Source organism: Staurois parvus, unplaced genomic scaffold (assembly GCF_062004578.1).
Source record: "Staurois parvus isolate SC_StPar_1 unplaced genomic scaffold, SC_StPar_1.0 ptg000818l, whole genome shotgun sequence".
NCBI classification, from domain to species: domain Eukaryota; kingdom Metazoa; phylum Chordata; class Amphibia; order Anura; family Ranidae; genus Staurois; species Staurois parvus.
Genome location: NW_028318614.1, coordinates 7,998,920 through 8,015,208, shown reverse-complemented (window position 1 = coordinate 8,015,208; position 16,289 = coordinate 7,998,920). Strand labels below are relative to the sequence as shown.

General features: G+C 41.2%; 1 protein-coding gene across 2 annotated transcripts in view; it reads right to left on the bottom strand.

The window, feature by feature from the left end:
- TKFC (triokinase and FMN cyclase) overlaps positions 1 to 16,289 on the bottom strand; it is a 45,446-nt gene that overhangs the window by 7,666 nt on the left and 21,491 nt on the right. For both annotated transcript variants that reach the window (XM_089655013.1, XM_089655012.1), the window contains 6 exons: positions 8,710 to 8,799; positions 4,578 to 4,612; positions 2,744 to 2,828; positions 942 to 1,031; positions 734 to 850; positions 503 to 619 (listed from right to left, as the gene is read on the bottom strand). In XM_089655013.1, coding sequence (XP_089511139.1) covers positions 503 to 619; positions 734 to 850; positions 942 to 1,031; positions 2,744 to 2,828; positions 4,578 to 4,612; positions 8,710 to 8,799 — 534 coding nt within the window. The remainder of the gene's footprint in view (positions 1 to 502; positions 620 to 733; positions 851 to 941; positions 1,032 to 2,743; positions 2,829 to 4,577; positions 4,613 to 8,709; positions 8,800 to 16,289) is intronic.

Genomic DNA, 16,289 nt, shown 5'->3' with positions numbered 1-16,289 from the left:
TGCACATAAACGCGTTATGCAAACGCGGATAAACAGACATTTTTTAACCTATGTTTTCCAGCAGTCAGTTTCCATCGTTCAGAAGTATCCCGTGTACATGGGGCCTTAAGCTTACCACACGTTACAATCTGACTATAAAATCTTCCTTGTAGCAACAACTATGTAATGCAGGGGTTTCCCTGACTGGATACAAGTTGATGCATGGTTTAGGGGATGCCTATAGTATATAGCTTTGGTAAACCTGAAGTTGATTGTACAATCAGACTGTAATATGTATGATGAATGTGACAATGACAAAGAGGTCTCTAGTCAGTCAAACCTCCTGGTTCCTATCAGTGGAATAAATTCTCTATAGATCTTTAGAAATTCTGCTAAGGAGTTCAGTAACATCTTGGCATTTTTTGCTACTTATCCTCAATATGCAATTATTATTTAAAATGATGTATACACGCATGAACACATTGGTCCACTCTAAACACAACACACAGTTAGCTTTACGCACCACCAGGCTCTGTTCTTTCAGGCTGTGCATTTTCTGGAGCACACTGCATAGTGCGTGTCTGACCTGTTACTTGAACACATGGGACACGGGGCCATGCAGGAGCAGATGTATCTTTATCTAAGAAAATACAGTACAAAACAGGAAATGAGACAATCAAATGAAATGCCAGAACTGTATCACTCTGGCACTATAATCAACAGTAATCACATACACACAGATTCTTGTTATTACCAAAGAGCCGCACAAGCTCTTCTGTTGTCTTCATTAAGGTGAGAGAGACACCACTCATTTCAAGGGCAGTCATGAAAGATCCAGTCATTGTCCGTTCTATCCGCAGCCCTCGACTCTCTAAAAAGAAAGAATCAATCTCAAATAGAATTGCGGAAGTACTTTCCTGAAAAGATGATCAGAGGATAGGTCAAAGATTTCTTTTACTAACCCAGTAAGTGCACAACTGTACTGGCTACAATCTGCAACTCCAGACACGATAAGCCTCCCAAATTATTCACAATTATGATAATGGAGTCACCTGAAAATACAAATTGCTATCAAAGAAGAAATGCACACAGATATTGTGTATAATCTTTATTTTAACATTTTAGTAAGTTAAATGAACAAGATCAGCATGGGTGCCTCTACAACATCAGCAAATGCATAACTGTTTGTTGTTTCTCTCCATTACACAGTGTAAAGGACGCCCTAAACTTTATTTGCAGACAGGGGCGGACTGACCATTTGGAAACTCGGGCACTGCCCAAGGGCCCGGGGTCAGTAGGGGGCCCCATGAGATGCCCCTGGTACCTTTTTCATAGGCTTTTTTGAGTTTGGGCAAGGACACAGGGGCCCCATGATCCCCTATTGCTCGGGGGCCCCATGAGTTTTCAGTCCGCCCCTGTTTGCAGTTCACCCTCTTATGTCTGTAAAGTAGAGGTAAGGCAAGCATAAATATAACTTTTTTCTTTACATGTACACCTACACACCAGACAGTGTAAGTAGATCTTGCATTTTACTGCCACCAATGCACAAAACAGGCAAGTATGACATGCGTTATTTTTTTTTTATTATTGCCTTTACAGCCAATGAAGCTGTCATTTTAGTCTGTGCTTGTTCTGAAGTTGGCATGGTGTGGAACGTATGATCAGCTATGACACCGGCCATTTGATGACTTGATAAATCAGTTGAGAGCTAACATAAGCCCATTAATAACTGTAACAGTTATTATTCAAGGCATGAACAGACTCAGTTGGTGACCCCTTATAGGAAAGACGAGTTACCAAGATTATTACAATTGAGCTCCACTTATGGCCTGTTTGAAGCAAGACCTCTGGTGGTCTTCATTTTGAAGACTGTTTAGTCTCTTCTCTCATTTTTTTCTCATTCTCCTGACATTTGTTCATGGCTCTTAGCAGGAGAGATGTGAAGTATCTTACATTGTCTCTTATATTGGAATAAAAGGAACTATCATGAGGGTCACTACCTATGGACAGACCAAATACAGATCTGTTTGATATTATATGGGATTTTGGTCTCTTGTCTACTGCTTCATCGTGTGATATATTGCATCTGGGATATTGTCTCTGACTGACATTGTTGTAGCATTTGTATGTTTTCATCTTCTGCTCCTGAAGAAGCGGAATAAGCAAAACATGTTGAGCTTTATGTGAAGGGGCTAATCTGATTTCTAGTCTGTAACTATTATACCGCTGGATGTGAATTAGGCGACCACCCTTACTGGCATAGGGTGGGGTTGCACAGTGGCTAAATGGTTAAAACTTCCGTCTGGCAGTACTAGGGTCGTTGGTTCGAATCCCAACCATGGCACCACCTGCCTGGAGTTTGCATGTTCTCCCTGTGCCTGCGTGGGTTTCCTCTGGGTACTCCAGTTTCCTCCCACACTCCAAAGACATGCTGGTAGGTTAATTGGCTCCTCTCTAAATTGACCCTAGTATGTGTATGTATGAATGTGAGTTAGGGACCTTAGATTGTACACCCCTTGAGGGTTAGGGACTGATGTGAATGTGTAAATTGATGGCGCTATATAAGTACCTGAAATAAATAAATAAATAGGGTGCAGAATGCGACTGTGCTTTTAATTTGAATACATTTAAGATTTTATTATGCATCAATAAAGTTTTGTACTTTATATATAAATTTGTTTGGCAGTGTCCAAAGTCCATGAACTGTGATTGAATTACGTCTGGTTATATACAGTACACAAGGCAGCTCATTGCTCACACTTACCTGGCTGCAAAACTACTCTTGATTTGCTTACTTCATTGGTCATATGATCTATCATAATCCTTACAATCTCATCACAGGACTTCATCTATTAAATAAAGACAAAATAATGGTGCAGCAACCAATGATCTCAATGTGTTTTTTTTTTAATTTGCATCCATGTAGTTGTCAGATATTTTCAAGTTGCTAAGACTGCTGCTGTAACGATTGCCAGTGCCAGACTGGTACTAAGGAAACCTGGCAATGTCATATTGGTGGTCATTTAAGAGGCAGTCTGAACCTTGCCTACATGAGCAATCTCCAAACCCATATGCTGTCTGCAGTGTAGAATTAAATGCTATGAGCAATGATCCTTCCGAAAAGGTCTTACTTGGGTGCATTACACTCCACTCAGCATAACATATTCTTTGGTGAACATGTTAAAGGAAATTTTGGTCGTTTTACAGTTTGTAGGTATTTGTGAAAATGGGGGCAGCCATATTTCCCTAATATGAATGCAGGCTCTGATTCCTCCTTAATGGTATAACACAATGACTGTATTTCAAGGCTCTCACTGCAAGTCTATGGGTCAAGTCTGACTGTCTATAAGGCTATACCATCATTAAATTGTATGTCAGAGCAAAATAAACTTTGCAAGTACAGAAATATACATGTTTATCCTGCCAGAAATCCAGTAAAGCCTGCCCCATTCTCTTCTGTGGACTACATTACGCTTTTCACTGTGTTACAGGGTGTTATCTGGTCGTAGCACACTTACTGTACTACGGTGACAACATTCCTCGTCCATTGATACCATTCAGTGAGTGAGCATTGTCACCATAGGACAGGAATGTGCTCCTGGCAGGATCATCCAGTGAAAAAAAAAACTAATGAACACAGGACTGTAAGCTTAAATAAATTACATATCTTTACAGTTACATAATCTACAATTCCCATATTCTAGGGTTTAGATACACTTAAAGTGTTACTAAACCCAGGACCCTGCATTCACTATATCTGGTATCCCACAAAACAAAGAACATGGAAATGAAACTATTTTAGTAAATATAAACTGATAAATACCTTTTCTCATCAGCAGTATACAGCAGTCTTGTGACTTCTATCAGTATCCAGCAGAGCACTGGTTATAGCTTGTAGGAGGAGTTTTCATTCTCCTCTCACTGTCCTGTGAGGCTTCAGGACCCCTGACCCTCTGTCCGGACAGTGCTCATTGACCCTATGCTGATCACATGCACCCTCCCAAAAAAATAAAAAACTCTCTAGCAATACACACTAAGAACTGAGCATGTGCAACTTGTCCCCAAGGCTCTGTTCTATCAGGAGATGAAATGGGGACTGTGGAAGAAGGGGAGGATCAGAGAAGACAGGATCAAACTTCCTTTTTACACAATGCAGAGGATTAACCTCTTAAGTTTCACAGTGAGTATAACAAGCATGCTTTACTGCATATACGGATTGATTTTACTTTTGTGGGTTTAGTAACTTTAAAGCAGTGAATGCCAATCCCATTCTCCAATATATCTTTGACTTACAGAGAATGTATTTATTAATCTGAAGATTAAATACAATAATTAAATTACAGAACAGCAAGCAAGTAAAAATTGTGCAATCTTCTGAAACTTTTTTCAGGCTAGTGTCACTCAAATGCAATATTCAAATGCACCAGTAGGTGTTAAAGTTGAAATCCAGCCAGGCAGCAATAAAAGAAATGTTTTACATTTTTCAAATCACTCCACACTCTGAAATTAAGAAATCGTTTTGGCTTGAGCTGGGTTTTAATTATTACCAATTCCTGTAGAATGACACAAAGAAACAGGAAGGAGGACATTGTACACACCTTGTATCTTTGAACCCCAGCCTCGCCATGTATACCTGCCCAAAAAACAAAACTCCAGTCATATATTAAAAAATCAGGCATGAATAAATATACATTTAAACAATAAATTCTATCAACAGAACTGATGCTGGCCATACATTATACAATTTTCTTGTACAGTTTTCCGTTAGATTTACCAAAACCATATAATATGAGGCCAAACCTAAACACTTTCCATTTTTTATGTGGTCAGGCAGGCCCTTGCACTATGTAGTTGAAGCTAAATCTAAAGAAAATTTAATAAGAAAATTGTATAATATATGGCCAGATTAAGGAAAAAGGCCAATCAGTTCACTAAGGTCTAGAGACAATGCAGATACATGCAGATTTCACTGAATGCAAAAGTACTTTCCTGAGTCTGTTTTAACTGCCATTACAACATAACTTGCTGTGTTCAGTATGTACAGATCATTTTAAGCAGAACTAAACCCTACTATTGTTTTCAGCCAAAGAAGCTGCCATCTTAACCTCTATTTGATCTTCAACTGCCATGATGCTGCACATGTGACCAGTTACGACACTAGTCATTTGATGGTTTGAATGTTTGGTTGAGAACACACGCAAATGTAACAGTTACATTCCTGGCATGTGCCGGAAATAGAACTGTTTTTGAAACAGTTAAATTGATGGGTTTATTTCCGCTTTAAATGCATATTAGTGGCAGTTTAAAAAACAAACTATAAATACACCAGCTTTTCTCTGCTAGCAATTTCTATATAGAAATTAAAAATTCTATTTTTATTTTTTTAAATCATAGAATAATGAAAGCAACGGAAGTTTTTACTTTAACCACCTCCCGCCCGCCATATAGTAATATGATGGGCGCAAGGCGGTTCTCTCGTTCTGGGAGGACGTCATATGACGTCCTCCCATTCTCACTGCGCATGCGCGGCTCAGGGAGCGCGCAGCACAGTGATCGACGGGAAGAGCCGAAGATGTTGGCTCGGTCATGTGATCAGCTGTGTCCAATCACAGCTGATCACATGTAAACAGGGAAATGCCGGTTATCGGCATTTCTCTCCTCTCGAGCTGTCACGCTGACAACTCGAGAGGCGAGGAGAGGAGAGCCGGTAATCGGCTTTCCGCGGAGGGGACATGTACACTGATCATCAGGGCACTGATGATCAGTGTGGCCCCAGCAGTGCCACCTGTCAGTGTCCATCAGTGCCTTATGTCAGTGCCTCTTGCCAGTGCACATCAATGCCACATATCAGTGCACACCAGTGCACATCAATGCCACATATCAGTACCCATCTGAGCTGCCTTTCAGTGTCACCCATCAGTGCCAGTCAGTGCCACCTATCAATGCCAATCAGTGCCGCCTATCAGTGCCAGTCAGTGCCGCCTATCAGTGCCAGTTAGTGCTGCCTATCAGTGCCAGTCAGTGCCGCCTATCAGTGCCGCCTAACAATGCTAGTCAGTGCCGCCTATTAGTGCCAGTCATTGCTGCCTATCAGTGCCATATATCAGTGCCATGTATCAGTGCTGCCTTTCAGTGCCCATCAGTGATGCCTGTCAATGCCCATCAGTGCCACCTACCAGTGCCCATCAGTGCCACCTATCAGTGTCCATCAGTGCAGCCTATCAGTGCCCATCAGTGCAGCCTCATTAGCGTACATCAGTGAAGGAGAAAAATCACTTATTTACAATTATTTTATAACAAAACAAAATTTTGTTTTCAAAATTTTGAGTGGTTTTTGGTTTGTTTAAGAAAAAATAAAAAACCCAGAAGTGATTAAATACCACCAAAATAAAGCTCTATCTGTCTCAAAAAAATGATAAAAATGTCATATGGGTACATGTGTTGCATGACCGCGCAATTGTCATTCAAAGTGTTACAGCGCTGAAAGCTGGAAAGTGCCCTGTAGGCAAGTGGTTAATGGAATAGTGGACCATAACTGGTCATGCATGCTTTATTTTTTCCAACAGCTTGCACAACAATTGTGCTCATTAGCAGTGTTTCCTCAGTTCATACCTGATATTGTGACTAGTCCATATGGATATATTTTCCTTTGACAAGAGAACAGTTTACTTGGCTCTTAGCATGGGGATTCTTGCTACATAAAAGGTGCTTGGATCAGGGACTCATCATTTGTTACCATAAGAAACACCTGTTCTGTTTTTGCATATTTGCATATCCTTTTAAAACCATATACTCTGAAATTTTAAACAGTGTTAGACAATCTTTAGAATTCTGTCATGCCTCTGCACCACAAATGTTGGTACCTGCAACAAATTCATATAGCTGTCGGACACTGAACATTCTCCATCCTCAGTGCAGACTTACCACCCCCTTCCCCAGGCGACAGCACAATAACAACCAATGACACATGCCCACCTCCATTTAGTTGTCAGACAGGATTCCTGTCACTGTCTTTTGGGTAATGACATCAGAAATCATCCCTTTCCCTTTGATACCTCCAACTGACAGCTGAATGGGGCAAAGGATGAGTCACCAGCATCATTGCCCTTTGTTTATCTTCAGCTGTCAGCTGAGAAATCTCCTAGCTGACAGCTGAATGGGGCTGGGGATGACTTACTAGTTGCTAGGTTTTTTTTTTTTTTTAGCAACCAAGGAGCCATGTGCAGAAAGCTATCTTATTCATGGCAGCTTTCCAGCACAGACATGCCCTATTCTGATCATTGGCGTCTCATTGTACACCAACTCAGAGTTGGTCTTAATTACCGCCAAGTTCCCAATCTTTGAACTGGAGGAAATTCTTTTTGAATTTGTCAGATATAACAACAGATTCTAAAAGCTTTGAAATTAGGATCTAATTCAGGGTTCAGTGTTGGGACCCTTACTTTTTAATATATTTATAAACAATATAGGGTCTGGGATTATAAACACTATTTCAGTCTTTGCAGATGACACCAAACTGTGCAGTGGAATAACGTCCTTACAGGATGTCTCCATCTTACAAGCCAACCTCAATGCACTGTTTAATTGGGCAACTATATGGCAAATGAGGATTAATGTTGATAAATGTAAGGTTATGCACTTGGGGGCTAAGAATATGCATGCATCATACATACTAGGGGGGTACAACTGGGGGAATCAATGGTGGAGAAGGATCTGGGGGTTCTGGTAAATCACAAGTTTAATAATGGCATGCAATGCCAAGCTGAGGTTTCTAAAGCGAGCAAAATCCTTTCTTGTATTAAAAGAGGTATAGACTCCAGAGAGAGAGATATCATATTACCCCGGTACAAATCATTAGTAAGACCTCATCTGGAATATGCAGTTCAGTTTTGGGCACCAATTCACAAAAAGAACATTGGGGAACTGGAGAAAGTACAGAGAAGGGCAACCAAACTGATACGAGGCATGGAGGAGCTCAGCTATGAGCAAAGATTAGAGGAACTGAATTTATTCTCTCTTGAGAAGAGGAGATTAAGGGGGGATATGATCAACATGTAAAAATACATCAGTGGTTCATATAGTGAAATCGGTGTAGTTATTCACCCTGAGGTTATCACAGAGGACAAGGGATCACTCTTTACGTCTGGAGGAAAAGAAATTTAATCTCCAAACACGGAAAGGTTTATTCACAGTAAGAGCTGTGAAAATGTGGAATAGACTCCCTCAAGAGTTGGTTCTGGCCAGCTCAGTGGATTGCTTTAAAAAAGGCCTGGATTATTTCTTAGATACACAGAATATAACTGGTTACTACCATTTATAGGTAAAGTTGATCCAGGGAATATCCGATTGCCTCTCGGGGGATCAGGAAGGAATTTTTTTCCCAGCAGGTGCAAATTAGATCATGCTTTGCTGGGGTTTTTTTTGCCTTCCTCTGGATCAACTGTGGGTATAGGATTATAACTTTTTTTTTCCTATGGTTGAACTGGATGGACTTTTGTCTTTTTTCAGCTGGACTAACTATGTAACTAAATCTGTCACCACCAGAAAAGTGTCAAATACTTTTATCCCCCCATAGTTTCTTATATGCATTCTTTGTTTTCCATTTTCCACTGGAAGTGTTTACCAGTGTCCCCAATCCTCATAAATCAAACCTAGCATTGTAACCCATATTTGTGTTACTAGGACCATGGCCGGATCCCCAGAAAACATTAATGAAAAACATATACTTACCTAATCCCAATTCAAACTCATCTGCCGCAAGTTGAAAAGTAGGTCCTGATCCTGGCACACTGCATGGAGATAGACTGACACCCAAGGTACCTAGAACAACAGAGGAGAGACTAATAAAAAGTGACTGCAAAGAAACAAAATTTTAGGTTTTTACTATAATAACATGCCAGCTAATAACATGCAAGGGATATAAGAGGTCACATAGAAAATATTAGTGCTGATATAGGTGCTACAGCACCACCTTGTGATACATATTGGATACAGCAATTTAAATGTGAAGCAACGAGAAAGGTCCTTTGTGAAACCACAACCTGCCCCATCCTAAATTGAATATTTTAAAAAGAATTCCCTGTAAAACATACCTATGCTACAGAAATTCAGGCACCCAAAAATGGCTTTTTAGGTTACCATATGTCTAGGTCGGTTCCCAACCCATATAGTAGAAATCATATGACCAAATTCCAACATAGCATTTTCTGAGCCACAGGAAACAGGGTGGAGGGGTGCCGCCAAAATGTATCTGTTTTGCTATCCAGGGGCTCAGTTGGAGAGATTAATGCAGGCCATACATGGGTCGAATTCCGAATGACTTTTCATCCGAAAATTGACAATGTTGTTCGCTCGGTAATCCGATGGTGCCATCAATGATTTAAAAAATCGGCCAACCAAGTCATAAAGTTCACCCCATATAATAGGCAAAACTTCTGTTCCTTCCAGATCACGGCTCATGTGCATATTATTTTCGGAAAAACGATCGTACGATTTGACCATCACAAATTTTCCAACATGCCAGATCACCGAAAAGGGGAGGAACCATGAAAATCGGCTGGAGCCATTGACCCACTAACAGAGCAAGAATTGTCCGATTATTCTTAGGTCCGATTTTCGGATGAAAAATCGGTCGCATTTCGACCCGTGTATGGCCGGCATTAATTTCACTTCCTGTCATGCTGAAATTTGGCAAAACAAGAAGTGAGGGGATATATAGAGATGTCAGCGAGCGCTTTGAGAACAAAAAAGCAGCTGTGCACCAAAAGGAGACCATAAAACCTTCAAGCAACGTATGTAAAATAGTGCAGCGCTAAAAATTCTATAGTAGTATGATGGTATGGATAATGAAATGTATAATGACACAAGTAAAATGTCCAATAAAATATATAGGTCAATAAAAGTCCAATAAGTAATAATCATAAAATATTAGAATATAAAAAGTCCATAAATAAAATCAAAAATCCAATGGAGGCCCAAGGTGACACAATTAGTCCCGGTGATGTATCAATCGTCAAACAGGTTCTGTGAGTGGCAACATATAGATAAAATGTGCACTCACCAGATGCGCAAGGATAATGCACAATGTATTAATCAGTGGAGGTCTGCCCAGAATCCCTCTTAAAGGTGGTACAGCTTTAAGGTAGGTAGATATCATCAGGGCAGCTTTACATCCGGAAGTCCCCTTTAAGGACATTAATGCAGCCTCTTCTGGATACAGAGATGGCCACCAAGGGGAGCTCTGGGGGATTAAAAGCTCACCAAAGAGCCATAAAGGGAAATGCCCATAGTGTAGTAATTTTGCTTAAAGTTTATTAATGATGAAACAAGATTCAAAGAAAAAGACGGTATCCTTCCAGAGCAAAAACTATGCAAAGTAATGAAGCAGCATAAAGCTGCTATGAGCACTGACCAGCTGGTATAGTGTAATGGCCGCCGGACCTCCGAGATCCGTGAATACTTTGTCGACTGACAGGGACTCCATATTACAAAGGCTACAGTCTCTTGAATCACTCACTAGGCAGCAATCCTCTACTCTAAGCCATATCTGCTTGCAACATGATGACCTAGAAAATCGCCATAGGCGAAATAACATTAAGATTTGCGGGCTGCCTGAGGCAACTGGACCGGCGGACCTAAGAGCCACTGTCCTGGGGATTTTCAATGATCTGCAAACCTGCTACCTCTCCAATAGAAATTGACAGGATACATCGGGTCAGTTCTCCCGGGGGATCTGAACGCAATCTGCCAAGAGATGTACTCTGCCTTATATATTTTTTTACTGTCAAAGAAGAGATCATGAGAAAAGCCTGGAATAGGGGGCCCATGCAATTTGATGGTATACCCATCAATATACTACAAGACCGTTCACGCAGAGCTCTCTTTATACACCGCCTACTGCGACCTCTACTGGATACCATCAGAGATTGTGGCAGCACATATGTCTGGAGCTACCCGTTTGGTCTCACTATCCGTCTGCACAATGAAAGCTTCTACCTGAAGGACCCGGATCAACTCCCTGAGGTTTTCCAATTTCTCAATACAGCTCCGGTGGCGGTCCCGGACTGGCTTACCTCTGATCTTGCTCCTATTGGGGCCCCGTTCCCACAACGTAGGCGCCAGACACCTTCTAGCAGGAACCAGCCTGGGTCTTCGTCCAGGGATTCTATGCTGACCAAACCCTGATTTGGACCAATCTTCTTCTTTTCATCAATCACAGCTAGCCTTCTTCACACCGGATGTGTTCTTTGCTATTATCTGGCTGCATGGGCCTCCCTGAGGATGGCAGGATGGATTTAAGTATTCATCTATGGTCCTTATTCGGACATCTCCAGTGTACTTGTTGCTCAACACACTCAGGACAGGCTTCTATGTTTTTCTTTTTCCTCTACAGTTATTGTGGTTATATGAGGTTACACTGGGTTGAGTATTATAATGTTATATGGCTTTTTGCGGCATTATATGAGTATTATGATGGAGGTGGGAGAGGGTCGGGTGGTGCACAGAGACCTCTGTGAGCACAGCTTAACATAACTATATGTATGCCTAAATTCTTCCTTCTGTATCTGATGTTGCTAGTCGTCGGGCCAGGATTTTTATATGGAACCCGATATGTTTGGATTTCAGGTCTCATACACTTATATATATATATATCTGCAGATCGCTGATGTCTTTTGTATTCCGGTTATATATCCTATTGATGATCAACATTGGTCATCATTTATATTGAGAATCCTCTCACTTCAATGTTTGATTATTGGCTATAATTAAGTTATGTGGGTTTAGCTCCGTCCTTCCTGAGATTGCTTGGTTTTCCTCCATATAGGTTTCAGGATCTCTGCCTATAACCTGGGTATTTTGGGTCAGACAGGTCTCTGTAGGCTTATTTTGCCAATTATTCTCGTTAGTTACGAAGTGCTAAGTTTATTTTCTTGGCTTACCTTCTCCTCTTTTCTTTCCTTTCTTTAATCGTTCTTGGGGTAATGCACCCCCTTCCTTCTGACTTCTCTGCTCTGTATCATGTGTCTCTCTATCTTTGATTCCCCCTTCTTTCTTCTCCTGCCCCCTGTCCCTCCCCCCACCCCCTTTTTTTTTTTGTCATGGGGGGTCCCAGGTCTGCGACCTCTCTGAAGCTCTGTTCTTTTAATGCCCATGGCTTGAATTAACCCTCTAAACATTCTCAGATCCTGTACAGCTTTCACAAGTCTTTTTTCAGGAAACCCACTTCCGTACTGATCATGTTCCTACCTTACGCAACAAGTACTACACGTCCTGGTTTCATAGTACCTATGCTCATTCAAAATCTCGGGGTAGCGATTGCCATTCATAAATCGATCCCATACATGCTATTGTATGTTTGTATAGACCCTGACGGCAGATACTTGTTTGTGAAACTTCTTATATATAGCAAGATGTATTCACTGGCGAATATGTACATCCCTAATCAGGACCAAATTACCTATATTATGCTCCGTTATCTACATAAATTATTGAAATTCGCTGAAGGTATTATTCTTTTAGCGGGGGATTTTAATTGCGTACTGAATCCTTCTGCGGGTTGAGGTTCTATCTCCTACTCACAACTCAACAAACTGAACAAATTTCTCCAACAACATAACCTAATGGATGTGTGGAGACTTTCCCATCCAACAGATAGAGATTACTCATACTATTCGACAGCTCACAAATCCTATTCACGGATAGATTTTTTTAAGTGAGTCATTTTGCCTTGACCTTCCGCCCGCAGAGTAGTATTGGCAATGTTCTTTGGTCTGACCATGCACCAATATACTTGTCCCTTTCCCTAATGGATATGTCGAAACAAGAGTGGATGTGGCGGCTGAATGACTCGCTTCTCCAAGATGATCTATGTTCCAATGACATTCTGCAAACCATAAATAACTTTATTACTGACCACCATAACAATGATACACCTGTTCCTATGCAGTGGGAGGCATTGAAATCCGTGGTTTGGGGTGTCTTCATTAAACATGGCTATAGGCTTAAAAAAGATCGTTTGGCACAGATAAAGGATCTTTCGGCTTGTATCCTCACTCTGGAAAAATCTCAAACAGACTCAATGTCCTGCTACTATGCTTGAGCTTTCTGACACTAGACTTTGGCTTTTGGAACTTTTTGACCAGAGGTCTATGGCTGTGAGGGACAGGATGCGTAACCTGTTTTATGTTGAGGCTAATAAACTGGGGAGAATGCTCGCCAGGGCGTTGCATGGTAGAAATAGCATTGCTTCTATTGCAAAACTCAAATGCCCTGACGGTCGACTTACGCATCTTCTGCATGGTTTACCTTCTTGTCCGGAGGCCATGTCCTCCGAGACCCATGATTCTAAAATAGGGGAATACATTGCTAAAACCACTCTTCCTACTATATCTCCTGCCATGGTACAAGATCTGAACCAACCTTTCATGGAAGAGGAACTTGCTTGTGCACTCTCTTCTTTCAAACCTAATAAAATCCTTGGTCCAGATGGTTACACCACTCACTTTTATAAAACAATTAGTGATCTTCTGACCCCCTTCCTAACCAGAACATTTAATTCAGTTTTTGCAGATTCCCCTTTCCCGACCCAGGCACTAGAGGTTCATATTACAGTACTGCCCAAACAGAGTAAAGACCCTAACCTAAGTGGCAGTTACCGTCCCATTTCCCTGACACATGTAGATATTAGGCTGTACTCCAAAATCATTGCTAACAGGCTCGTGCCCTTACTTCCAGATCTTATACATCTTGATCAGGTGGGCTTCACCCTGAATAGGGAGGCCAGAGATAATACCCTTCAAACAATTACCCTGATGGAATATGCTCAAAAATGCCATGTTTCGGTTTGTCTCGGCGTTCGATAGGGTCCACAGGTCTTTCCTTCGCCAAAAGCTCCAACAGATTGGCATTGGTCTTACGTTATTGACTAAAATCCTGGCTTTATATACCTGTCCTTGTGCAAGGATTCGGTCCAAAGGTCTCTTATCTGATCATATATGGATTCGTAACAGCACTCGCCAGGGGGTGCCTTCTCTCCCCATTACTATATATTCTTACCATGGAACATCTTGCCATTGCTATATGTCAACACCCTGATATACAAGACATCTCCATCGGCCGCCATGACTATAAAAACATTCTTTGTACGCAGATGACCTCCTCCTCTATGTTACCATCCCCCTTGTATCCATTCTTTCCTTGATGCGGACGTTTGGAGAGTTTGGGGTATTAAGCAATTTTAAAATGAACTATGATAAAACAGAAGCTTTGAACATTTCATTGCCCCAGTCTTTGGTATCCCAGGTTCGTCGTAATTTCAGCTTTAAATTTCAACCGAAGGCTATTAAATATCTCGGTATTAAAATTCTATCTTCATTGCCCACTATGTTGGACCTTAATTATACACCCCTTCTCCAAACGGTCCGCACCTGTCTTCAAACAGATGATAGACCACACATCTCTTGGTTCGTTCGAGTGAATGGTATTAAGATGGCCAAAATTGTTATACACTTTTCAGGCTATCCCACTTCCTCCGACCTTGGATTTCTTTTTGTCTTTGAACAGGGTGATACACGGTTTTCTGTGGGGCTATAAGAAACCTAGAGCGCGATCCACTATTCTATCTTTGCCGAATGTAGGGGTGGTGTGGCCCTGCTCAATTTTACGCTTTACTGTCATGCAGCCTCTCTGCTTAGTGATTGACTGGTTCCATGGTCAATCCACTAAGTTATGGACTCAGTTGGAGAATGATCTTTTGACCCTTGCCCTTACATCCTTGCTGTGGTTGGAACCTGGACAGAGACCTCAGAGAGAGTTGGTACCCCTTACAGTTGATGCTACTTTACATACTTACTTACGTGAGGGCCTAGTGTCTTCTAGGCTGAGCCCTTTGACCCCATTGTTTGGGCTAACTTCATTCCCTTCCACGGAACAGTGTTCTCGGTTTCTTTTGTTGGGGTCACCAGGATGGGCCTCTACTGCACCACACTTTGTGTGGCCCAGGCCCTTAAGCCTCTTTCCCAAATCCTTCCCTCTTGTCATAGTACATCACTAGCATGGTTGGAATACACTCAACTGAAACATTATTTGAGTAAGCGGCACTGTACGGATTACCTGACACAGTCTTCATCGGCTTTTGTATCTCTCCTATCCCAATCGTCTAGAACTAAACACACGCTTTCGCAGGTATACCAGATCTTACTGCAAGAAACCTGTCTGAATTCCCCTCTGTTCCTTTCTAAATGGGAGCAGGATTTAAACATGTCGGCGGAAGGACTGGAGTGACACAAGATACTGGCTGTATCATACAAATTATCTGTATCTTCTTATGCTCATGAACGCAATTACAAAATCCTGTCTAGATGGTATCGTTGCCCTACGAATTTGCATATAATTGACCCATCTATCCCTGAGATATGCCGGAGATGCTTAGGAGAACCTGGCACCATGACCCATATTTGGGGCACTTGCCCAAAAATTTTACCTTTTTGGAAGAAGAGTCTCAATTTGTTTACTACATTAGTGGGAGACTATATTCTAAATGAGCCTAGCATTACTATATTGTCTATGCTGCCAGGTTCGTATAAGCAAATTAAAAGAAGTCTGGTGCGACATTATTACGGCAGCTCGTTCTGTAATTGCCAGACATTGGCATCAGACTGAAGCTCCATATATAGCGGAATGGACTTGTGAGGTTGACAAGATTGAGTATATGGAACAGATGATCACTTGGGACGAGAATAAATCTGAATCAAACTTATGTGGACAGTATGGTCTCACTTCAGATTTTCAAAGGGCTTTGGCTCCTTTATTTCAGCTTAAGTCAACATTCCTTTTTTTTAATCAAATTCCCCCCCCCCCTCCTTCTCCTCCATGTATATGTTTTTTTTGTTTTTTTCCCTCTTCCATTCTTCTATGTTCTCATGATTTTCTCTCTCTTTCTTCTCTTTTTTTCTTCCTTTTCTGTTTCCTATTATTTTGTCTTATCCAATAACAGCTTCACAGTGTTATGATATCACTTATTTACAGGGCGCAATGACTTTACAGATGCTCTCTGGATTATATCTCTCTTACTTGTATGGGGAACGATAGTGTAATTAATCCCAAGGCTTTGGCTATATCTGGTGACAGCTGTTTTGCGTATTATTCCCCTCTGCTTTAGCTTTATAATGTTATATATTGTGTTTTACGCATGAGGGTGTTATACTTTTGCTCAGTTATTCCTATGCTGTGTTTAAATGCAATGTACTTCTGTATTATTTGCAAATGCAAGCTCCCGATGATTGCAGCAATACCATACATGTGTGTTATTT